Genomic DNA, 26,381 nt, shown 5'->3' on the forward strand with positions numbered 1-26,381 from the left:
GTCTTGAAATTCTTAAAAATGTTTAAAGGTGCCTAGCACTTTCAGTTTTGCTCTAAGTCCTGCAAATTATGTAGCCAGTCCTATCTGCCCTGAAGAGTTTCCAAACACTGTGTGGGCCTTGTTCTTAGTTTCCCTCCTTCCTGCTACTACTTAGAGTCCATTTCACTCTCTCACCCTTGAGTCCAACTAAGTGTTGGTAGCTCAGCAGAAACCAGCTTTCTGCCCAACCCTGAGCTCTGGTGATCACTGTAGAGATATTTTCATAACTGCTGCTTCCTCTCGGTTAGCATTTTCTCTAAAATAAAAAAGAACATTAACAATAATACAAGGATAATATTACTTGAAGCACTGATAACCAGTAACAGGAATTGTAGGTAACTTGCGGCGAATTAATGGGGGAAAAAAAGGCAGCATAGGAAATCAGACAGCCATGGCTTTTGCATTGGATTTGGGAAAGTGACAGATATTCTGCCCTGTTGCAATTTCTTCAGCTGTAGAATGTCTAGAAAAGTAAAAGCAGCTGAAGTAATCCTAGAAAGTTCACATTTCCTGGTAATTCTACGATTTGAGCTAATCAACTTCACCAACTTGAATACCATAATATTAAGTGTATTGTAACAATGATCTTTCCCTCTCCCGTCTTCACCCTCCTCCCTCATCCCTCTCCTTTTCTCTCTAATGCTTTATTTGGAGATACAAATAAGATGTATCCCCAATTCACAGATCAAATCACTGAGTCTCAGAGAATTTAAATGATAGCCTGATGTCACATTCCTAGTAATTTTGGCAGAATTGTTATTAGAATTCAAGTTTTCAGATCCCTAGTTCAATACTCACATTTCTGAAAAGGTGTGTATAAACCTATTTGGTTTTTCTAAAACTCCTATTCTGAATACATAAGAGTTGGGTTCCTCAACAGTGGCACTATTGACATTTGGTGCTGCCTTGTGCGTTATAAGGGGTTGAGCAGCATCTTTGGCCTCTACCCACTAAATTCCTGTAGCACCACCCTACACTGCCAGGAATCATGATCAAAAATGTCTCCCAAACATTGCCATTTGTCCTCCAGGGGGCAAAATCACATCTGACTGATAACCATTGCACAAGAGCAGTTCACTACTTAAGGGAAAACTTAAGCAAATCTTTTACTAAACTACAAAACTCCTTCCAAATTTCTAGTTCCACAAATTGGATTTTTTAAAACTAGGGTGTACCTGTATTTTCAAAGGATAAAACTACTAATTTTAATTTTGTGGGTAATTGCCCAGAAAAACGTGGAGTGGTTAATATACTTTTCTTTTTCCTCAAAATATTATGTTCATGAAATTGATGTCACAAAGACTCAACAGAATATGCCCACAGCACACAGATTATAACAGATTAAACTTTAGGAAAACCAGCAATTGCAATTCCTCTTTAAGAATTAGCCACAGGCAAGTATCTTAAAATTCAAATGTTTCCAGTTATCTTTTTATTCCCCTAAATACTCTGAATTTTCTTTCAAAGCAGGAAACCCAAAACTCCCTACATCTAAAGGAGTGTTAAAAATACCTTATTCCTCAAGATGGCTAAACTCAAATCCCCAGCTGACAAATTAGGAAGCAGAAATTAGGAGGTGGAAATAGCAAACAAGCAGATAGCAAGTCTTCCATCTGGCCCTTAAAGCAACCACATATAAGACCTACATTGTCTCAGCTAGATTGACCATAGAAATTCGCATTCATACTGAGGTATTTTTATCCCGGTGAAAGGGGGCACTTATAATTGTTCCAAGACCATGGGCATAAACTGAATGGTCTTGGGCAAACAGAAATATATGATCACCCTAGCTTTAGACCATTCATAAAAATATATTACGGCCAGAGGTCTGCTGTATTAGTTAGCTATTGCTCCACAACAAGGTGCCCCAAACCTTAGTGGCTTAAAACCGTATCAGTCACTTATTCCTTGCTGATGGACAGATTGGCTGGGGTTCAGCTGATCTAGACTGGCCCCAGTAGTGCAGTGCTGTTACAGGTTGTAGTAGCTGGGGTGGCTCTGCTTCTCACTGTAGGTCTGAGTTAACTGGTGCTGCTCTGCTACACATCTTTCATCTTTCTTAGGCTAGCAAATTAGCTGCTACATGTTCTTCTCATGGCACTGACAGAGCTGAAGATGGTAAGCAGATATGTGTGAGGTTTCCTAAGATGTGAGCTGAAATTGATGGACTGTCACATTTTCCCACATGCCATTGGCCAGAGCAAGTCACATGGCCAAGTTAAAGGGCAGGAAAACAAACTGCCCACAATGAGGCCATGATAAAGATATGGATTCAGGAAAGGGTGAATAATTAGAGCTCTCATTCAATCTAACATGTGTACTGCACTCATTCCAACCCCATCACCACCACCCCCACATATATATGCACCTCAAAAATGGGGGAAAAGTCTATTTGCCTTCATATGATGTTATCTGGCATGATGCTGACTCAGATCCTAACATCAGTCATGTAAGTTTCAGAATCCAGAGTCAATTTCCAATTTTCATAAGTACTTCAAAAAATGGAAACTTTTCCAGTTGAGTGTAAAGCATAACTCCTCAAACAATTGGCACCAATAATTCCTTGACATCTCTAGAACTCTCAAATCTACTCAAACATGCAACCCCTCCCCAGGTAGGGCTGGGAGGAGGGGCTAGTTTTAGTTTAGGGGTTAATTTCTCCCTGACTTGCCTATGCTGTTTCCCAGTTATCATTTTTTAACCTTCCCTGAGGGGTAAAATGGTATACATTAACAAAAATATCAACAATATTTTCTCTGGGAGGTAACCTGGAATAATTCACAATAAATTAACACTTCCCATCAGAGAGACGTTGCAGCTTATAAGAATGTCACTTTGTGAGAAGTGGGAGTCCTGAAGCCATGTGATTTCCAGCTACAGTTTTCAAGCCCATTCAGAGTCTACCAGGGGATAATTACTTGCTAAGATGTAACCATCTCAGCAGAATGTATTTATTATGATTCAGTTCTATCCACATCCTCAGTATCACAGCATGAAGGAAACTCTGGTCTGGTGAATAAAACCCTGGAGGGATAAGAAATGCCAATCCTTACCACATGGCTGTATGACCTTGGGCTATTCACTTAACCTCTCTGATTCCTCAGTTTCATAGTCTGTAGAGTGACACCTATCCTGGGAAGAATGTGTGGAGGAATCTCTAGATTTTTACCTGAAAGTCTCTAAAGCCTATTTGTCTAGAAAAGAAATTATTTCTATATTAGTTTCCCACACTGGACTCTCAATATAACATAACTCTGTTAAGAACAGAATTAAAATATCAGGCAGATGCATCTTGAACTAAATTTAGGGGGCTGAGCTACTAAAGTAACAGAAGGATCTCACCATTGAGGAGTCTACCTACAACAGACCAAAGACAAACCATTTTGGCAAGTCTTCAGGGACCTGCAAACACTTGAAGAATAAAATTATTATCACCCACAATTCCCAGGGAGCAGGCCTTCAGGAAGACAGGGATGTCAGTGATTATTGTGATTGTTTCCCAACCTCCATATCTCTCTCCCTCATTGTGTATCAATCATGCAATTTAGTGGTGGTGGGAAGACTGACCCTACATTAAACTGCACAAATGGGTCATAATCCTGGTCTCCTATGTCATGGCTACTGGTTCAGGTAATTCAGGCCTAAGCATGGCATTACATGGACACAAGATTGGATCACGAATAGTCATATGATTCACTGCCAACTGATACAAGATGATGTGACATAGATATGAAGCCAAGAAATCCTACAGCCATTTTGCCATCTTGAGGGAAGCAGAAAGGAGAGAGGAAAAGAAATTAGGTTTTTGATGAAATTGTTAAACTATTGAGTCTAATGAATTCTCAGGTCGGCCATACCTTTGGCCTTTCCAGTTATGTGAGACAATGTGTCTCCCTTAGTGTTTATATCAGTTTTAGTGGATTTGTTCTTGTCTGCAGCATGAAGTATTCTAACTGATATCAGACCATTCAAAGCATGGTCACTAACCCTGAGGGTGCTTAAAGGAGGTGGTGTGAAAGTGTTTAGTCCAGAGAGGAAGGTGTTGGGAGAGCGGTACAAAAAATACCAGGTCATCTCCAATTAATTGTTCCTCCAAATGGCTCCTGGGGATGTCTTCAGAGAATATATGGAGTTCTAAACACTCTTATCATGTATAAAAAGCAAGCTAATCTGAAAATAATTTAGGACAAACAATTGCTCCCATGGCCACCGCTTGCTTGGTGTAACTGTCTCCTTCTAGAAGTTTCAGTGGATCAATTTCTGGGCATATTAAATCCAAATTAATAAGGTTTTTCCTCTGACTCATAGATACACTTCCAACAGAAGCAGCTCCAGCTAGGCCTGTGTCTGAAATTTTAGCTTCTCAGGGATGTAGATGTATTCAACAACATGGAGGCCAACACTTAGATAGAAGTTTTCCACAGAGGTTTCTGGAGTGGTGATATAATGGAGAAAATGGAACTATAGATAAGTAGGTCAGAGGACCTAAGCTTTCTTAGAAGTCATACCCAACCTGAATCTCCAGATATGGCTAAACTCTCTATTCTTCCCAAATAATCTGGAAGTGGCAGTGCAAAAGATGGTCACAAAGAATCTGTTGTATCCAGCTTAGTTCCTTTATTAGAGTCTAGGCTAAAGTTTGGACAGTTTTTCTAACCCCAAAATAATCTCACCTCATGGAATCATAGGATGATCAAACATAAAAGCAAGAAGGGTGCTTAGAAATCACTTTGTTCTATCTTGTGTTTGTAAGGGTTTGGGATAAGGGAAGTACCTTGTTTCAGCTATTTAAACACCATCCTCTGTGCTGCCATGGTACCTGGTGCTTACCATTTTCAGAGCACTTGTCACATTGCATTGTCATTGCCAGTGAATACATCTGCTCCTCCTTTGAACTTGAAATTCATGAAAAGCAAAAACTGTTTCTTGCTTCCTTATATTCCTGGTACTTAGCAAAGTTTGCCATATAGCAGGTGGTCAATAAATGTTTGTTGAAGAAATCAAAGTATCAAGTCAAATGGTTAGGAAATTATGCTCCCATTAGGCAAAGGATATAGTATCTTGGTTTCATTTTCTTTGAAGGGTATAGCAGTTTCGTTCCAATGAAATAGGATGATTTCTGTTGTTTTCCTGATTTTTATAGTTAGCAAGTATGAGGCTCAATGTATGGTGTAGATCCACTCTTAGAATTCCACTGGTCAACAGTTCTCTGTGCTTATCCAAGTGCACCTCTCAAGCCTGAAACAAGCACAAAGCTCATGAAGAGAAGTACACTATTTACTTTTTGATAAAAACTGCAATGGTTATTTTCTTGCTATTTAACTATATCATAGAGCTCATTTAAAAGTACAAATCGTAGGTACTAAGACTAGGAGGTAATCCTAAATCCAGTAGGGATACTCTTAACCACAGAGGGAGAGCTAGGTTCGGGGCTTTGTTGACAACTTCTGGTGGCTATGATGCTGCTAGTATAATATCTAACCCCTCGTTGGAAAATCAGAGTTGAAGTTTATAAAGTGTCTCCCTGCTCTTTTGGGTGAGGGATTGATTGCTAAAGAATCTGCCTGTATTATACAGGCTTTTCAACCAACAGCAATATGCTTAGTCTACCACTGTGCCCCTGCTGGCACAGATGAGACTAGTCCAACTCTGCCAACAGCTGCCACTTACAGCTAAAAATTGAAAGAGTGGCAGCAGATAAAAGAGAGGGGGAAAAGGTATTGGGCAGGGGAGGGTGAAAATGCAAGGGATGGGTGGCATTTACATTCATGACTTCAGTGGAGGGTTTTCAAGTGTATAGGCACCAAAATATTTTTCTGCCTCTCATCTTTAGTTACTGACCCACCCTCATCACTCTTCAAGCCAAATGACAGTGAAGATGACCACAGATCTTGTTCTTCCACCTCCTCTTACAGCTGACCAAGCATGGGTGGGGACCTGGCTACTTTCAGGAGTGAAGTGAGACATGCTGAAAGTCACTTTCCCCTGGTACAAAATATATTGTTCACTCACATGAAATCAAAACTAAAACCTCCTCATTAAAGTTATTCCTTTGGGACAAGGCATTGAAGGTTCCTATTAAAATGCAACTGTGTTATCTAAAAGGAGAAACACCTAGTGCCTGGCAAAGAGTAGAGGTTCTTTAAATGTGGCATTTTTAATATTAAATTTTCACTGCCTGCCATTAGAACCTTAGTAAAGATTGTCTCCTGGGCCTTTTGAGGAGCTACAATGGAAAGATTTTAATGTGGAACATTGGCGTAGACTTGATAGCAGAGTCTGAAGTTATGTGAAATATGAGGAGAGATGAAGATGACAGCATGAGGAAACTCGGGGGACAAGAGGGCACTTTTAGCAAGTGAGAAAGAGGGAAGGGAGTTTGCAAATTAACATTTATTGATTTTTCTCTGAGGCAGGCACTGAATTAGATGTTTTCATATCAATTATCTTACTTAATTTTCACAATTGCCTTATAAAGAAAGATATTAATATTCCCATTTTGAAGATGAGAGAACTGGGGTTCAGATTAACAAAGTTGTTCAAGGTCACACACTGCCTGTATGTGATGGGACTTAGACTTGAACCTGGACGTGTATGCCTCCTAAGCCCATGTTCCCGAATAATGCTATGTCCCTGTCTACATTTGGCAGGGGGTGACCAATCTTATCTCTGCTACCCGCTTTGCCCTAATGCTTCTTCCACTGAAAAGATGAGTCTCCTCGGACTCTCATGTTTCTCCTTCACTCCTGTCCATGAAATATCAAAATGGAGACAAAAGATTTCTATGGGTGGTAGGTGGGAGGAAACTATGCATTATCAGAATGAATAGAAATTCGGGAAGGGCCTAGGACAATTTTTCTGGTTTGAAGCCATTTTGTTCCATTGTTCCAGGCTCCAGCCCACGTCTTGCCAAATCCAAAGTTCTGGAGCAATTGATATACTAGCTGGGCTCCAGGGTCCTTCTATCCCCTGTATATTCCCAATTGTATCCCTAATGTATATCAGTTCGCTTTACACTGGCAGGAAAGTTCATGTTCCACTTAGACCAGGAGGAGAGGATATGAAAAGGAAAATAGCAGGTGTGGGGAGGATAAAACCCATGCCTTCTACAGTAACTGTAAAGTAAAAGTGAAAAACATAAGAGATAAAGAGGATTCTTTTTCCTCATTGCAGGAGAAAGGGGCTAGGGAGAGGGGTCGATAGCCCAGGAGGTTCATCCGCAACATACTATGGAGAAGGCCACCCGTCACTGAAATCCGGTCCGTACTGTAGGATTTCATATGTTCTTTGCTCGCCTTAGAGCAGAGGGGAAGGTCAGAAAGAATTGATAACCTCTGAGGTCATCACTCAGGGACCTAGGCTGCTAAGTCCAGAGGCAACACTAAGGGAGCAATGCAGCTAGGTACAGTTTTCTCCAACCTCAACTTTCAATCCCCACCCCCAGACCAGCTCATTCCCACACCTCCCTCCTCCTTGGTCAGTGAGCCTGAGCGTCCTTTTCATTAACCTTTTAGTTACTACCTCCACGCACATACTTTTTCCTACGCCCTCCAAAGAAGTCAGCCCCATACTGCCCATCACTGCCCAGCACCGCCCACCCCATGCCCCCGCAAGCCGGCCTCAGCACTAGTTTAAGGGGAGGGACACGCCTCCCAAAGCTGCGGGGATGGGGGTGGGGGTTGCTCACTCGCCCTCGGATCTCTGCTGTAAAAGCGGAGCGGCAGAGACCGGGCATGCGCAGCATCTTTGGGCGCATTGTGATGGGAACTGCTTCTCTGAGTCTCTACAAAGACTCTGGAGTAACCACTAATGGCCCTCCTAAGGCCCCCCTTCTTTAAGACAGACACAGAAACACAGAGGCAATGCAGCTTTTTTTTTTTTTTTTTTTTTTTTTTTTTTTTTTTTTGAAGGGTGGGAGGAAGTTGCAGTTTGAAAGGTTGATCCACGTTAGGAGTGGTGTATTTCTATTGATCCCATCTCCCGTGTTGACAAATGCCAGCACCTAAGCTTTGCAGTCCGGGGCTGCAGTTTGCAGTAGAGCTAAGCGGTGTGCGGCTTTAATTCCACGTCAGATCAACTTTGATCAATATCCCCCTACCGGCCCAATTGGAAGAGCCCAATTCACTGGCACTGAGCCTTTTCGCTCTTTCCTTCCCCCCCCCCCCCCCCCCCCCCCCCCCCCGCTTTAGACCTACCATCTTTTGCGGGGGGGACGCGCGGAGAGTCTCAGATTGTCTTGATAATTTATTCTTTCGTTCTCTTTCTTTTGTTTCTCTATTTTTGTTTTTCAGTGTTTTGCTTGTTTTGTTCTGTGTTTTAGGTTTTTATTCTCTCTCTCTCTTTCTCTCTCTCTCTCTCTCTCTCTCTCTCTCTCTCTCTCTCATCATAGGGAGAGAAATCGCTTTGGCAAACCCAGCTTGCAGCCAATGAACCCGCCTTCCAGATTGGTGTGAAGACAGAAGTGAGGTGGGGGGAAGGGAGGGGGTGTGAGAGATCCTGGGAGTGAGAGGGAGAGAGAGGGAGCAAGAAAGGAAGAGAGAGAGAGCGAGAGAGAGAGAGCGAATAAGAGAGAGAGTAAGAGAGAGAGAAGAAGAAGAAGAGGAAGAAGAGGAGGCGGCGGCAGCGGAGGAGGAGGAGGACTAGTGTGGGGTGGAAAGAAAGAGTGAGCGAGAGCAAGTTAAGGGGAGGGGGTGTAAGAGCCAACGAATTCTTTTTCTTTTTCTATTATTTTGACGACTCCTGAGTTGCGCCCATGCTCTTGTCAGCTTCGTTTTAGGCGTAGCATGGCCAAGCAGAAGAAAATGGGGCAAAACATGCTCTGGGCGGTCTTCTTTTTAGTCCTGGGGCTTTTGGGTCATTCTCACGGAGGATTCCCCAACACCATCAGCATAGGTAAGCGCAAGCGAGCCAGTCGGTCGGTCCAGGCTCTCCCTCACCCGAGACCACTGCCCCGGCAGGGCTTTCGCTGCGGTGGGTCCCTGTCTTGTATGGCCTGGGAACTGAGACTGGGGCCGGTGACCGGGCAGAGATGGTGCGGGGCGGGGGGCGGGGCGGGAGGAGTCTGATCCTCAAAGAGGTGGCTGGTCTGAAGAGCCTCTGGGACAAGAGAGGGGTCTCCTGGGGATAGTGGGGGTAAAATGCTAGGTTTTCCGAGCTTAGAGGAGCACCGGAGGCGAGCAGGAGGCTGGGATGCTGCAAGGGGGTGAAGAGTCGGGGTTTTTCAGCTCGCTGCTCTGGACTTTGCCATGGCGTGCGTGCAGCTGCTGGAAGTTGTCCCAGGGTGATGCCGACTGTCTGGCCGCGCCAGGGCGCATAACCCGGGCCCGGGGTGCTCAGTCCGGTGTCTCCGGCTGTCGGGAGACAGGCTGGTGCTGGGGGAGGTGGAGCCCACTTTGGATCTCCCAGACCCGGGCAGCAGCCGGAGTCGGTGGTGGATGGGGTAGGAGGCGGAGGTGAGACAAGGAGCTGAGCGGGCAAGCGGCGAAGTCACGCAGACCACGAATTCATGAATTGCCGCTGTGTCTGTCTGGAGCCCGGCTCCTGGGCTCCTGGAGGGAGTTATCTTGGCTTCTGTCTGTATTTACAAGTCTAGAAGTTAGAATTTTTGCCATTACTGAACCAGCCCCCTGTATTGTCACGGGTGAGGGTGGCTATGGGGAACGGGTTGGGGTAGCAGGGGGAACAATATTGTTTTTCTTCCCAACCTTTCCCTTCACACAAGGAAAAGATGACCAGCTGTGCGGATGGGGGGGGGGGGGGGGAACGACTAGAAAAAAAAAAAGGCTTCCGCCTAAGAAAGAACCAAGTCTCACTCTTGGTTCCATCGTCCTAACCCAAAACAGCCCCCTCTGCTCCCTTCTCTCTAGCCTCTTCTTTTCAGTCTAGAAAATTCAGGTTTCTCTTGGCCAAAATCTGAGTTCATAAGTCTTGAAAGACACACAGGTTGAATATCAATCCTCAATCCCACATCCCAGTAGCATTGAGAGGTATCTGGTATCTATATTGTTCCCCAGTTTCTAAATGGCCCTAGGGTGGGGGAACACCAGCCAAATCTCCGTTCCCTTTGCTTATAGGTGGACTTTTCATGAGAAACACAGTGCAGGAGCACAGCGCTTTCCGCTTTGCCGTGCAGTTATACAACACCAACCAGAACACCACCGAGAAGCCCTTCCATTTGAATTACCATGTAGATCACTTGGATTCCTCCAATAGTTTTTCTGTGACAAATGCTTGTAAGTAGATCTGCTTTTCCTCCCTTTGGGACGTTGGGGACCTCATTTGCATCTTTCTTGTGGCACTTAGGGTCTGTGTGTGTGCTGGGAGATGACTGCCTCAGTAGATATTTTAGGGGCTCTGATCCATCCGGTTTCATGCTGCATAAATCAACTCCAAAGGATACTGCTGAGGGGCTTAAGACAGTAGGAAAAACTCAAGACAGTGGGCAAAAGTCTGCTCCAAATAGTGTTTGATGCAAAAGTTTCATTTTCCTCCCTGCTAACCTAGTGTGTTCCTTCTCCAACACTCTCTCTCTCTTTTTTTTTAAACTGGGGGAAAAAAAGAAAGAAAAAAATAGCATGGTTGTTCAGAGAAATTTCTTCAGATGAGATTAAAAAAAGAATCAGCAGCTTCTTGATTGAGTCAATTCAGGATGTACATCACTTGACTGTTAAAGCTAGTGCCTGGCTGTAGGAACGAGCTGAATTTGACAATTGCCTAATGTGTAGGAAGCAAATATGAGAAATTCTGCAAACAAGTGACCTTGAGGGGCAAAACAGGCTGGGTTCCCTGGCCTCTTTCTGTCCTCAAATATTACCTTACTTACTGAGAGAGCTCTGATAGGAACTGATAAGACTACAAACTGATTGCAAGTGATGAATGCCTAGCGAACTGAGGAGAAGGGAGAAAATGGTGATCAGGTGATGATTTGGAAAACTAGTTCTGCCTCCCCTAGTGTTGTTCACCCCCATGATCGTTAACGACAACACAGTTCTTAATTTAGAGCAAGGAGGGGGCAGGAGGAGAGGAGGCTTGGAGCAGGAAAACTGAATATGGAAAGAGAAGTAATTCAGCCCCAAAACCGGTTCTGAAATCCTTAGCTGTACCCCGTGATTATTCCTCTGAAAAGGGGACATTTTGTAAAATACAACCAAAGGAACCTAAATGGCTAATAGCCTGTTGGACATACGGTTTTACTTGAATGGAATGTTTCGTGAGAAAGACTGAGAATTCTTCATGTAAGCTTATTTCACTAAAAGTTTTCACAACAATGAGGCTGAATATGGTATAAAATATGCTTTGCTTTTATGGCTGATGTAGTTTGGAATTTGGGGGTTTTTTCCTTTCTCTTCCAAGGGAGAAATGATGTTTATGTTTGGATGGGTGAAACTTTGTATATGACTTTCTTTAAATCCTTCTGCCTCAAAGGATACATGGTTTCCAGAAACTATCGAAAGGGTCTCTCTCCAAGGGCACAGGTTCCTTGGCTTTGAAGACTTGGGCCAAGGGGTTGAGGGGGTGACATACTCTGCAAGAAATATGACAGTTATCAGCTTTAAGAAAATTTTAGCTGAAGATACAGATCCTTATATGAACATGTTCTGAGATACTCCATATTTGACTTTCTTTGGCTTTCTGACATTGACAAAAATAGGAATTTATTAATTCCAGCTAAGTGTGAAAGTTACGAAATGTCTGTCTATACTTTACATCTTATTTTGGTAATCCCAGCCTGTCTCCACAGCATTTACAACACACATCTGACTCTTAATCCTGCAGCACTGTGATCTTGTCAAGAGGCTGAATCTCAAATGCAGCTTCCTAAATATCAATTAGAACAGATTTAAAACTAAATACATTAAACTACCAGGGTTTATTTTCATTAATAACAAATAATATTTATTTCAACTCCCTTCAGTGTCTTTTCATGGATGAGAACTGGGATAAGAGAACCACTTGGTTTCTCAGAAATGATTGATTTCCAAGGTTTTTGGTCCTGTTCTTATGGTCAAACCAGATTGACACCCACCAGCCCTAGACTGTCGGAACCCCACTCAAGAAGCAATCAGAAATGATTCTTGCCATGTGAAAATCTCAGGTTTAGGAAAAGGGAATAAGTCATCCATATTGGTATTGAGTTGCCTTATTGCCTTACCTCTCAGGGCAATAAGAGAACAACCATGGGAAAGGAAAAGAAATTAATGAAAATCCCTCACCGTAAATTCATAGCATTTCCACTTACAAGGCTGGGTTGTGGCTAGGGGCTTGAGAGTTTGGGAGAAGGAGTGTGGCTCACTGGGCAACAAGAAAAAAAATGAAAACGTGACCTTGTCCTTAGTTATGTCAAATACACACGTATGCATGCACAGACATACGCAGGAAAAACAGCTAGAAAAACCAGTGTTGTGTATCCAGCTGCCTGTTGCTTTCTCTGAAGACAGAGGAGGAAAGCTGTCATCTTCTCTGGTCCCTGAAACAGACATCTCTGAATGTCACAATCATTGAATGGGGGCCAGATCTCAAAGCTGTCTCCAGGCAGCTGCTGCCTGGTAGCTTAGTATGAGAAAGATGACTCGTCTAACCATAGTCTTTGAATGCAGAAACCAATGATTTCAAGGGGCCAAAGAAGCCCTGGAAGTGTTTCTCATTTCTGCCCCTGGCTTTGATTGTTCTTTTTCTTGTGGAAGTGGAGATCAAATATTTCCAACTGGCATGAAATTCTAGTTCAGCGCTGGAGCCTGACAGGTGACCCCCAGGTTCCACTCCTCCAATTGATCGCCCTGATTGTGCAAAGAAAAACCTCTGTATTCTCTGGCCTGCCCTTCTCTGGAGACCTAGGGAGAATTCCAGAAAACCACAGATGAGTCTCAATCTGGCCAACCACCTCTCCTATCTGTTTCAATATGGAACAGGCTGCAAAAATTAAAGAAACTTTCCCTTATCCCTAGGCAAAATTCCTAGTTTCAACTTTCCTTAGCACTAGAATTGATCTCTTCTCATGATCTTTCCTGCACCCTCAATCCTGAGGCAGGCACACACTTTCTAGGGTGTAGGTGTGCAGGTAAACAAATATACAAAGAATAAGCAAAGGGTAATTCCTTCATGTATGTGTCCCTGTTCTCCATTCTCCCTCTGCATTACCCACCCCTACAACCTCTGACAACCTATTTGAAAAGTTTCCTTGTGATGAATCCCAGGCATCAGTTATTTAAAGACTCTTCTTCATCAGAAACCAATTCTTTTGCACAACCCCCAAGAGGTTTGCTTAAGACAGACTCCAACTTTATTCCATGTCTTACAAGGCCAATAAGAGCCGCACTGGCTTTGAAAGGTGGTTAATTTGGGATCTCAACTCAGAGATGGATTGAAGTTTATCTAAGAGACTCACCTGATTTGAAGCACATGTTCCCATTTCATGGGAATTTATAGAGTTTGCTGCCTTACTTTTTAACTTAGCTAGATAACCCCAGAACCAAGAATGGTGTGAATATTTTGACTTCAGGATACATACATTCATAGACACATAATCAGTATATATGAAAAGAGATATATACACATGTAAGTTACTTGTTTGTTCTTTAAAAAGCAGATTTGATAGTCCTAAGGCTTTGGGGGCAGGGATATGGAAACACCAAGGGATTGATGTGTCCCATTGTGTGGCTTTGCTGTCCTGGTTCCTCAGGAAACGTCGCCGATTCCCTTGAAGTCCCCTCCTGTGTCTTGCTGCTGTGCACTTGTAGTGCACTCCACACTACACCGCCCCAGCCTCTGCAGTGTCAGCTCATTAGCACACAGATCTCATATTCCCTCTCCGCACTGTCATTGCAAAAATTGCTGTTGTACACCTTTACAGCCAACAAATGTGCTTGTGGATTACGCACTGTTTGCAAGAAGCAGGGAAAAGGCAAATGTAACCTTAAAGGTTATTCACCACGGAATTGTGCTCTAAACGCATTGGCTTAAATAAAAATCTGTTGATGGAGGCACAATGGTGATGGTGAGATTGAGAATAGGACTTAGGAGTGCAGGCTCTAATGGAGTCCCAAGTAAAATTCCTTTTGCTGGCTAAACCTAACCCATCAGATGCAAATTTTTATTCCATTAATTTTTTTCAAGCCATTTGAAATATACCTGCTGAGAATACACTCCTTTTATAACTGAGCGCATTTCACTACCAAATATACTTAGCTGAGACAGGTTTCTTTCTCTTTCCTACAGAGTCACAATCTAATTATCTAATTATTCTAATTGCCAAAATCAATTTAACTATTTATGTCCATTTGGGAAGGAAATGTCTCCCTTGATCCTATTCTTTGCAATTTGGTGGGTTTTGTTTTGTCTTGGTTTGGCTTTGGTGTCTGTCCTTTCCATGTAAGATTTGGAAACCAGGTGAAGACTCCTGGGATCAAGATCAAGTCTCCTTCCCTTAAACAGATTTTGCCATACTACCCAACATTGACTGCTCTGGCTCCACTCCCTCCCTCACTCCCCCTCTTCCCTGCCTTTGTGCCTTTGCTGCTCTCCCTCTCTCCTCTGTCTGCTGGCCAGCCTTCAGTAGGCTTGCCGGCTTAGCTCACTTCTCAGCACGTCTGGCTTAGCCCCCTGAAGCACGAAGACGTTGCCTTAGTGGTGCCAGTCAAAAATTTAAGTCACCTTTTTACAAGGTTTATTATGGTTTTTAAAATTTATTTTTCATAGGGTGGGGGAGGGAAGAAGCTGATGCTGTTCATTTGGGCCATAAAAATAGATGGCAATCAGCAGGCTGTAAAGGTGAGCTTCCTGCAAAGTGTATTACCTCCCCTAGAAGGCAGCTTCCTATTGATATACTAAATCAAGGGGGAGAGCAGCAAGAAGGGTTTGAAGGAAAGGAATAAGGGGAATTATTTTGTTCTCCATGTACATTTACTGCAAAATGGGCCATGGTTTTTCTTCCTCTCTGCAATTTTAACTTTTTTCCCTAAAATGAAACTAGTTTTTCACATTTTCCTACTTCTGCCCCTACAGAGGTAATTTCCTTAATTCTGCATTTCCCTCCCTAGTCCCTAAGATTGAGTGATAATAGTGGAGGATCCATGAGCTTTTTGTTATGTTTTTGGCTCCTGATGTATTTTTAAATTTCATTGTTATGAGTAGTCAGAGGTGATTGGCTGGTTTCATTTTAACAGATTGAAAAATAAACGATGCTCCTGAGGCATCATTATTTGTCTTCCATTGTGGATAAGAGATTTGTCATTTTTATACAGTTGGTTTAAGGATTAAATGATGGCATAGATTTTAAGAGAGGGTCAGAATTTTAGAAGACAGAATTCCATAACTTTGGGGGAGACTAATAAACATGCTTATCCAGATGATTTCCCTATCAACGTCTTAGATAGAGACTGCAAAATAAATTTGAAGGACCTTTCATAAAACCATCTATCTTCAATGAAGGTCAAGCAAATAATCTGTATACTTTACCTGCTCCATTAAAAAATCAAGTTTTGACTTTATTCCTTTGGCTTTGTTACTTTGGGTCTTATTAGATAAAATATCCACAGGAGGGTGCAATTAAAACCCCAGGTGGGGGTGATAGGTATCCTTTAGCAGCACTATGGGAGTTGTGCAGACACAAAAGGAATTCCCTCCAGCTTGGTAGTTGCTCAGAAACTGTCTGGGCTCCAGATACAGAGCTACAGATAGCCTCAGCCTGTGTGTGGGATGAGCCTTGAGCTAAAGCAGCAGCCCCTAAAAAGGGTCAGTCCTTGCCAAAGGTTAACATGGACAGAAATTGTCTTCCCCATATTTCTACGTCTTCTATTGCCATTATTTTCTTCTCTTGCTCTATCCGTCCAGTTTGTCTAACCTCTTTTGCTGGTCTCTAACTGCCTACTCACTGACCAGCCCCTGATTCTGGCATCCCATCCACACTAAACTTACCTAGGGACTATTTTCTACCCTAGACTTTTCCAGACCTAATTCCCAGACCTTCTCCTTCTCCACCAGAATATTTCTATTCTTGGTCCATCCTCCAAGGATGTAGAGTGCAGTAGGGCCTGCACTCTACTTTGGGGGTGCAAATCCTCCCAGTGGATTAGCTTTATATCTAATATAGGTATATATTTCATACATATGCAAGTGTCAGATAAATGGTAAAGGGTTAATATATGTAACAGGGGGAGTATTTGCTTTAAATCTAGGGACTATGGGAAACATACTGCCTCGATTTCAAGGAAAGATACTTAAATAGGAGTGTTTCTGGGTATTATTCACAGAGTGACCATTCACTCTACCCAAACTAAAGGTCAGCTGGCTTTGGTCATAGAAGACTTTTACAGGCCAAAGTACAAGTCTAACTGCACATAGTAGGTTGGGTGTAAGTACACCCAAGGCATAGGCAGGTTCAACTTCTTCATGTTGAATCTAAAAGCCTTTGGGGGTAATTTGGGAAGCTGCTAAAGTTCGTAAGTATTTATTTTATTAAAGAGGCTGTTGTGGAGTCTGAACCTGCCTATGTGGGCACTGTCAGGAGATGCACTGGCACAGAAGGAAGGTTATAGGAGAGGATAAGGGTGGGAGAGAAGCTGTGTTTCCAGCTGTAAGTTTCCTTTCCCTGGGATGGTATGTGGAATGCCATATTTAAGAGGTAACATCCATCTCACAGTCACTAAATGGTATCTCTGGAGGTATTTGGAAGCATAGTTAAGCAGTATCTCCTCCTCCCTCCATCCTTCCCTTACCTTGTCTCAAACATACACTCTGGCCTCCCTCCCAGTGGAAATAACCAGCATAGTCTCTTCTGTATTTCCAGTTGGTCATTGGTCACAGAAGTGTTTACATCCCATGCTCTATCTGGACCTCCCTGTTCCTCAGTTCCCAACTGTCACTGGCTTCTTAAGCAATTATCCTCAACACAACCATCATTTGATCTTATTTGGAGGGTGCAGGGGAACAAGGATAAGAATAAGGAGAGGAAACAGAGCTGGTAATGATCCCTCAACCCTATGAGGCACAATTCAGTGTAGAACAGCACTTCTTAATTTTTCATGTGCACACCAATGACCTAGGAATCTTGTTAAAACAAAGATTCAGATTCACTAGGTCTGTGATGGTGCCCAAGAATTTGCATTTTTAGCAAGCTCCCAGGTGATGCCAATGCTTCTGGTCCTGGAACCACACTTTTAGTAAGAAGAGCCCAGAGGAAGGAGACTGTGATCATTAAAGGAAAAGGCTCTCGCAGACAAGCTCTTATCCATGTTTGTATCTTCTTGCCCTCCAAAGAAGGTTCTGCAAGAGACACATTTGGCTCATTCTTACTCAAGTATGTATCTGTCACATTCCCAACAAGCCCGTGTCCATTTCAGCCAGGTCTGTAGATGGCATTACTAGATATCTGATGATAGCATTTAGAGATGTTTTATTGTAGGGATGTGGAGTGGGGACTGAAAGGCAGGTTCAGAGAGGAAGTAGATCATGAGCCCGGGTGACAGTGTCTTGGCTTCTTGCCACACCCCAAAGTGCCCCTTTTAGAAACAACCTGCTCAAGAGAGCGAAGGTTGGCATGCAGTTCCAACTCCCTTTCCACTTTGCTTCTCTGGGTCAAGGCATGCCAGAAGGAGGCATGTAACATCTGCTCCTCAGCTGTCTGACTTCCCTTAAACAGGGTTAGAAACAAGAAGTACAACACAACCTGAATTCTCTCTGGTTCCCTAAGAGACTGAAAAATTTACTCCATTTTCAAGGCCTGTGCCAGGCACACATTGATGGGAGGGAAGGGAAGTAATGTCACTTTCTAGCAGACCTGAGTTGAGAACTGCTCCAGGGAAGTCATTAAAAACTTACCCAGTGTCATTTGAGTACCGCAAAATAGCAAAATTTCCCGGAAAAAATGCCCCCCAACAGTGTGCCATTAGTCTGAAATTCCACAAATTTGTTTATTTGTATTACTGCACTGAAAGCCTGTGCCAAAATGCAAGCGTGCTATCTGGAAGGGAATAAATTAAATCCTTATCAGTCATTAATATTTCAACCAGAATTCTCTGTTCAGATTACCACCTGTTACCTTGCAGGATCATCCAAGGGGGCTTTCCAAGACAGATAAATGACCCAGAACAAGATACCTGCCCAAGGAAGTGAGGCACCAAATGGATTGTGGGCATTCAGAGGGGCACTGGTAGACTCTTGAGGATAAGGAAGATTCTCTCAAATACACTTCACCTATTTTTCAACATTTGACCTTCTCCATGGATAAATTCTGGTACTTTATTCACTAAGATTTTAGTTATCTTTAACTATTTTAGTTGCCTTTGACTGAAATCAGACCCTTCTGATGGTAGTGGGCCTGCTGCCTGTTCTGTGTGTGGTGTTTGCTGCAATAGGTGATTTCAGCTTCAGGATTTTCCACAGTTACTGTGGAAAATTTTTAAAGGTAAAATCAGTTTGTGATGAGGGGTGGTGAGAATTTTTTTTAAGGTTTTAAAAATTGTTGTGATCAAAAATAATTCCCTCTCAATTATCCATGATTGGATGAACTACCTTGCCAATTACTCATTGCAACCAGGGCCCTCATCTTTGTAACTCCCCAGAAAGGGGTCAAGCCACAGGTGATAAATGAGATGTGAAGGGGTCAGGACCCAGCTCACAGAGGGGTAAGTTCATGGGTGTGTGTACAGGTCTTTGTGTAGGTGAACACCCTTGTACAATTAAGATCAGAAAGGCCATTAATGTCCAAAGTCAGTCAGAACCTGTTACACATTCTCAAATATCCTAGTACGTCACTGCAGTTTCCAAAGCTCCTTGTTCATTAAACAGTGTTTCTTGAATTGGGCCACTTGCTTTAGAATCACCAGAGATGCTTATTAAATATGAATTCCTGGGTCATACCCTAGACGTACTGAATCAGAAAATATCAAGATAAGCATTTTACCAAGGTCTATGGGCAATACTAAATGCACACTTTGTTTAGGAATCATAGGTTTAAAAAGCCCCAGTACTACAGAGATATACAGATTCAGATTGAATATTTATTGAATACCCACTGAGCACCAGGTATTATGCCAGGCACTTTCACATATGTTACTTCTCTATGTAACTGAGGTGCTATTGGCCTATGCAAGCATTAGAGTTTGGCTTTCAGGCTGGAAATCTAAGACTTGGAAGAACTAACAGACTAACCTCAAGTCATAGTCTCTGAGGGAAATAAAACAAAATGCTCTTTGAGATGGTAAGTAGAGACAAAGGAATTATTTTCATTTTGACAATGTTTCTTCCTTTCTTTGCTTATTAGCTAATGATTCGTCCTCAGACATGCTCTGAACTAGATGTCATGGCAAATGCCAACCCACTTATTAAAAATAAATGTATTACAATCAGTTCATATAGCAATCAATATGCCCTCTTCCCCATCCTTGCTATCAACAAATTTAAAACCAGAGCTAAAATAATAACAGCTACCATTTATTAAACCCATACCACATGGAAGGCACTCTGCTAAGCATTTTACATGCTTTATCTCATGGAATCATCACAATATTGCCACAGGCAAGGAACTCTCATCCCCACTTTCTAAAAGAGGAATCATAGGTGGTTCAAAATGTATAAACAACTAGCTCAAGGTCACACAACTAGCTAAGTAGTGGAGCCAGGATTCGACCTGAGATCTTCCTGTCTCTAGAGCCTGAATCAATTTCAACTTGGGTTGAAATTTCAAATGCATATAGGGGCTATGCTGACCACATAAATGTGGTAGGTAATTGGACCAGGTGTGTTATAATAGGGAATGGTGGGGCCTATGGCAATCCAGAGAGTCCATGCTTCTGCCTGAAGACATTCAAATTCAATTTTCTTAAACCACTATGGGACAAACAAAGTGCCTGCAACAGGACCTAGAGGGACTGGGAGTGGAAAGTACACGTTTCTGACCTCTGCACTATACTATACACCTCCTTTTAGCAGCTAGGTTACTGGTTGAGGAAAGTTCTATTAACTGGTAGTTATAACTACTGAGAACAGCAGAGAGAAAAGCTCTTCTCAGTAAAAACTCTATTTTGACTTTCTTCTTATAGTGTGCCATCAAAGTATCTCAATATGGTAGAATTTTTTCTCCTTTGTGGAAATACTTGTGGTCCCATGTACATATACTGTATATCTAGTAGCTTTTCATGACTGAGTGCCAGCTCGACTCTAACTAACCTTCCCCCAGGCAACGCGGAGGCCCTCAGCAAGGTCAGAATGCTGGCACAAGGTCATTAATAAGCGCTCAGCAGATCAGAAGAGGTACATCACCATTGGCGGGGGGAGGGCTGTGCTTTGGGACAACTTCTTAGGTTCTAGAACATGCAAACCCCAGGCCCACAACTGGGAGGCCACTGGGTCAAGTAAGGCTATGTCAACAGTCACTCAAGGTAGGAACTTCCCATATACTCTGAGAAAGAGGCTCATCAACTTTAGACCAGGGTCTGAAATAGAGATGTACTGGTTGTCTGGAGTTGTAAACTAACCTAACCCAATCTGGTCACTCACAATCATTAGGTACTTTTTGTTGGATGTTAATAGCCTGCCATAGTTAAAGTGAGGCTATAGATCTTCTCCCCATTAACCTCACTACCAGCTATAACAGCAAGACTCAGACAATATTCTACTTCTCATTAAAATAATAGCAAATAGACATAAAATAATTGGATATCCTGTTCTGTAGACTCAGTCAAGTTCAGCTACCTTTGCTTCTAGGTGCTCCAACAGCACCTTGCATGAAGGTTTACTTGAGGTACACAACACAACATTCTAGTAGCAGGATTCTGCTAACCAAAAGTCCCCATCAGTGGCTGTCCACAAGACAATTTACAAATCGAACCTACAGTACCATTTTCTCTAAGGGATAATATTATAGAGTTTATTAGATGCTTATATTTTATTTATGCTAATTTGGGAACTCCTCTACCATATTTCTAGCCAGTCTACATATGTTGAACACTATTAATTTCACCAACGAGAAGTTTAATGTTAATTAACAAAGCCTCCGGTGCTCATTGGAGATAAACTCCTGAGGTGATTATTAGAATCATTTCTTGATTAGAATTCTTTAAATGCTGAATAACTATTCCTTGTCTATGTATTTCCAAATGAGGGTAACTGACCACCCCTACGGTATAGATTAAGACTAAGTGACCCATATATACACTACACAATTTATGTTGAAGTCTTATGAAATAACCTATAGGTAACAGAACATTTGAGATATCATGTTTCCTATGGCCTTGGAAAACAATAAAAGTTGTAAGAGCAATAGGAGGGTGGTGGAATGAACAATGAGACAGAAAGTAGGAGATCTGGGTTCCAGTCTCAGCTCTGATATCCACTGCCTGGATGACCTTGGGTAAATCACACCTATCTCTGGCTCTAGTTTTTATCATTTGCAAACTAGGGAGGTTCTTCTGGATGATGTTTGTGACTTCCATCTTTGACATTCTATTGGCCGGGCGTCGTAGCTCATGCCTCTAATCCCAGCACTCTGGGAGACCAAGGTCAGAGGATCACCTGAGGTCAGGAATTCAAGATCAGTCTGGCCAACATTGTAAAACCCCATCTCTACTAAAAATACAAAACTTAGCCAGGCGTGGTGGTGTGTGCCTGTAGTCCCAGCTACTCAGGAGTCTGAGGCAAGAGAATCACTTGAACCCAGGAGACGGAGGTTGCAGTGAGCTGAGATCGTGCCACTGCACTCCAGACCGGGACACAGCGAGACTCCATCTCAAAAAAAAAAAAAAAAAAAAAAAAAAAGACATTCTGTTATTAATTTTTGTCCAATTCTTACCATCTCATTTCATTTCTTACTGAGAAAAGACCATCCAAAATGAAGTGCCTCAAATTCTATATCTAGAAATTCCTCTTCATATTCATCTACTCTCTGCCTTTCTGAGAGCCTGTGATAAAAAACATTGAATCCTTGAAATCAGTGGTTAGTGTTTCAGCCAGTTGTGGCTTATCCTTGCACATCCCAACTCTTCCACTTACTAGCTGTGAGACCTTGGGCAAGTTACTTAACTTCGTTGTACCGCAGATTCCCCAGTTATAAAGCGGTGATAATAATAGTTCTTACTTCATAGGATTGTTGAGAGTTTTAAATAAAATAATTCACAAATGCATGTAAAGCACTTAGATCAGTGCCAGGGCCATCAGTGAGCTTTCTTCATGGGCCCTGGAATCAAGAGCCCAAGAGAGGCCCTCCATACTGTTCATTCTCCTCTGGAGCAGGCACTGCCCTGGCACACAAATGGCACATACCTATTTCTAGCAGTTGATAATCCTTTTAGTCTCTTGTCATTCATATGATGAAAGCTCAACAGAGATGCATTTCTGGAACATCTCTGAGTCTAGGCAATTTTTCCACTAAATATCACAGCCTCTTGCAAGCATTCAGTATACTTTCTGCAAGAGCTACTAAATGCATTTTAATCTTGGCTCTCTTACTAGCCATATGACTGTGAGCAAATTACAGAACCTCTGTTAGCCTCAGTTCCGTCATCTGTTTAATGAGAATAAATATAATAGTAACTATATTATAAAGTTGTTGTGAAGATTGGGATCATCCACATAAAATATTGACCATAATGTCTAACATATGTGTTCAACATATAAACACAGAGTACCGAAGTGGTTGGTAAGGAATAGAATTAGTCAGAACCAAACTGTGGAAGATATTCTTCCCATCTGTAACTATCCCCAAAGCCCTTCAAACTAAACTGTATGCCCTGTGAATCTGTAGCTGAAAAGAAGCTGAATGAAATCACCTTTGAATACCCACAATGCTGCCTTGGGCATAAGAGGTTTGCTTGGGGACCAAAAAAAAAAAAAAAAAAAAAAAAAAGTGGAGAAAGAAAGAATTTACTTGATACCTCAAAAAAACCAGGGCACACACACCACTAAGCCTAATAATGCCACCACTAAGTGAAATTGTCCACAAGGACACAGTCCCTTCTGATATTTTTTTTCTCTAAACTGGATATGATTTGGGTAAAGCAGCATGGATAGTAATATGATAACCTTAGCACTCGCTGGCTCAAAGGAAAGAATAATCTTTCTTCAAATGTGACCTCTATTTTAATGTGTTTAAAGTGGGAGAGTGGAAGAGTGGATCCCAGATCCTGGATCCTGATCCTGCACTCAGACTAGGAAAAATGTAGTTCCAACTGGGCTCTCCCAGCCATGAGTTTTCTGAGTTTTTTAAATTAAGGCTGATGTGTGAGTGGAAGTTAAGAATGTATAAGTTTGAGTGGATGTATTTTTTTCTTTTGATGGTGCTTGCCTAAGTCAGATTGAAAATAGCAAAGGAAGGAGATATGGAAAAGATTAAAAGAGAAATTTTGCTAATGTGATTTTCCAGCATTGTAGTCTCTAGTCTCTTCAGAGCAAAGTTTAACTAGCTGATTCCATAAGGATAGATTCATGAGAAAGGATCCTGCTAAGGACCACTAGGCTTTTTATTCTTTAATTTTTTTTTGTTCTCCCGTCTCTTCTTCTGTATTCTGTATCTAACAGCATGCTGTATCCAGCAGGCCAAAACCTGGGTTATGACCAAAGGCAATTTTTAGCCACTTCATTTCCCAGTGTACCCATAATCCATGAGTATCATCTCCTCATTTCCTATTCAAGCCTATCCCTATATTTTCACGTGGAATCACTGATCTTTTTTTCAGATGAAGAAGCTGAAGAGGAGGAACAGAGATGCTCAGTGACTAGCCCAAGGTTACACGGCTAATTGATAACTGAGCTGAGGTTGTAATGCAGGTTTTCCAACTTTTGACACTTCTCTAAGATGTCTTCCCAACATAATCCTTATTCTCTTAGCTTTCACTGCTGCACAATGACATATATGAAAATGACAACACTGTCAGTTTTAAATAGGTGGCAGAGAGGAAGAATAAATCCACAGCAAGTTAATTAGAAATACAGTAAAACGGCCGGGCGCGGTGGCTCAAGCCTGTAATCCCAGCACTTTGGGAGGCCGAGACGGGCGGATCACGAGGTCAGGAGATCGAGACCATCCTGGCTAACACTGTGAAACCCCGTCTCTACTAAAAAATACAAAAAAACTAGCCGGGCGAGGTGGCGGGCGCCTGTAGTCCCAGCTACTCGGGAGGCTGAGGCAGGAGAATGGCGTGAACCTGGGAGGCGGAGCTTGCAGTGAGCTGAGATCCGGCCACTGCACTCCAGCCTGGGCGACAGAGTGAGACTCCGTCTCAAAAAAAAAAAAAAAAAAAGAAAAGAAATACAGTAAAACATGAGTTTCAGGGACCACAATTAATCGTATCTTCCATTTAGTGCTTCCAATGTTAACCTGTCATAATTTACCACCCTCTGATCTATAGTCAAAAATGAGCAAAACAAAGTCTTGAAGTCCTCTTATAGATCACAGACCGTGTGAGCTGGATCAAATCGTTTTAATCTAATTACTTCATTTTGTGGATGAGGAAAATAAGAATAAGAAAGGAGAAGAGATTTGCCAAAAGTGATGCAGCTCACTAGTAGCAGAAGTAAGTTGAGAATCTAGACTAACAGATTCTCAGAGTGGGGTCTTTTCCACCATGTTTTGCAGCCTTATCAGCAGAAAACTGTAATAAAGTAACACCACCGGTTTATTACTTTACTACCTTCTGTTATCTCTTTTTCTCTAATTGTCTAATAAGAGAATTGTCTAATTCTCTTATTCTCTAGTAAGTCATATTACCCCTACCTGATTTTTTTTTTTTTTTTTTTTTTTTTTTTTTTTTGAGGCGGAGTCACGCTCTGTCGCCCAGGCTGGAGTGCAGTGGCCGGATCCCAGCTCACTGCAAGCTCCGCCTCTCGGGTTTATGCCATTCTCCTGCCTCAGCCTCCCGAGTAGCTGGGACTACAGGCGCCCGCCACCTCGGCCGGCTAGTTTTTTGTATTTTTTAGTAGAGACGGGGTTTCACCGTGTTAGCCAGGGTGGTCTTGATCTCCTGACCTTGTGATCCGCCCGTCTCAGCCTCCCAAAGTGCTGGGATTACAGGCCCTACCTGATTTTTTTAATGTGGAAAACGTTTTTATGATTATAGAAGTTAAAATGTAAAATTAATTTCTGCTAATTGTCAACAAACAAAAAACTTCAAAAATATAGAGAAGAAAAATTACCCAGGTAAATTTAAAATCACCCAAAATTAAGTTTTAACATGTGTTCAGATTTGTATCCTGCCTTTTTACTTTATATTATATTGCAAGCATTTGTCTAGACTCTTTGAGTGTTCTTTAAAATTTTGATTTTTAATATTTGTGTTACTGTATCAGTTATTTTATGACACATATGTACAGACAAAACCATTACCCTACGTACATATATTTATATATCTTATATATATATATACATATAAGTCCATTATATATGTAAGCCCATACACACACACACACACAACCATTATACAACTTTATGCATTGAGGTGGATTCCCAATTCATTAAGGCTTACAATTATACTTCAACTTCCTCTAATACCTACATTCTATCACAGATCTGAACACACAGTAAATATGTGATAAATAGTTGCTGACTTTTAGCTGTTCTGGTCTTTTTTGGGATGATCATTATTCCTCTACCAGGTAGAGCAACCAAAGAGAGAACTTGACTTTCCATCCTCTTTGAAGCACATGTTATATAACTCAACAGGCAGTACACCAATGGTGGTTATGATCAGAAGCCAGACTTTCTGAGTTCAAATCCTGGATCTATCTCTTTCTTGTTGTATAGCCTTGGGTGAGGAGCTCAACCCCTCTAAATTTCGGTTTTTCTTTCTGACAAGTGGAAGAAATGTTAGTATCCACTGTGGTAAAAATTAAAAAATAAAATATGTGGAAAGTGAACACTCAACAAATAGTAGTTGCCATTATGTTACATTTGCCAAAGGGGAATAAAGCACCAGATTTGGAGTCAAAAAACTTGAGTTCTTGTTCCATCTCTGCTATTACCTAGCCCTATGGCCTTGCATGAGTTATTTTAGTAGTCTGTGTCTCAGTTTCTTCATCTACAAAATGGAGATAGCAATTATTGAGCTGTATAGCTTATAGGGATGTTATGAAGATCAAATGAGAGAATAAATGTGAAAGCCCTTTGAAAACTATGAAGTAAAGTATAATTGTTAAGTATATAAAGGTAGATGTAACATGATTGTTGTATGGTAGGACTGGAGATGCAGAGGGTGCCGGAGACTAGGCTGAATACAGTGAGCCTGGGAAGATATTTTTAAAATAAAATTCCTTGTATTGGAAATATAGACTGTTACAGACAGAAGGGACCTTAGCGATCATCTAGTCCGTCATCTTAATGTTATATTTAAGAAAAAAGATTCAAAGAGGAGACAGCT

At 41.9% G+C, this 26,381-nt stretch overlaps 1 protein-coding gene across 2 annotated transcripts in view; it reads left to right on the forward strand.

Annotated features, from left to right (window-relative positions):
• The first annotated feature begins 8,528 nt into the window (after positions 1-8,528).
• GRIA3 (glutamate ionotropic receptor AMPA type subunit 3) overlaps positions 8,529-26,381 on the forward strand; it is a 333,308-nt gene continuing 315,455 nt past the window's right edge. The window contains exons 1-2 of one of the 2 annotated variants that reach the window (XM_030934742.1): positions 8,529-8,931; positions 10,113-10,271. In XM_030934742.1, coding sequence (XP_030790602.1) covers positions 8,823-8,931; positions 10,113-10,271 — 268 coding nt within the window. In that variant the 5' untranslated portion in view covers positions 8,529-8,822. The remainder of the gene's footprint in view (positions 8,932-10,112; positions 10,272-26,381) is intronic. The other variant, XM_030934741.1, reaches the window with a different exon arrangement.

Source organism: Rhinopithecus roxellana, chromosome 7 (assembly GCF_007565055.1).
Source record: "Rhinopithecus roxellana isolate Shanxi Qingling chromosome 7, ASM756505v1, whole genome shotgun sequence".
In the NCBI taxonomy this organism is placed as follows: domain Eukaryota; kingdom Metazoa; phylum Chordata; class Mammalia; order Primates; family Cercopithecidae; genus Rhinopithecus; species Rhinopithecus roxellana.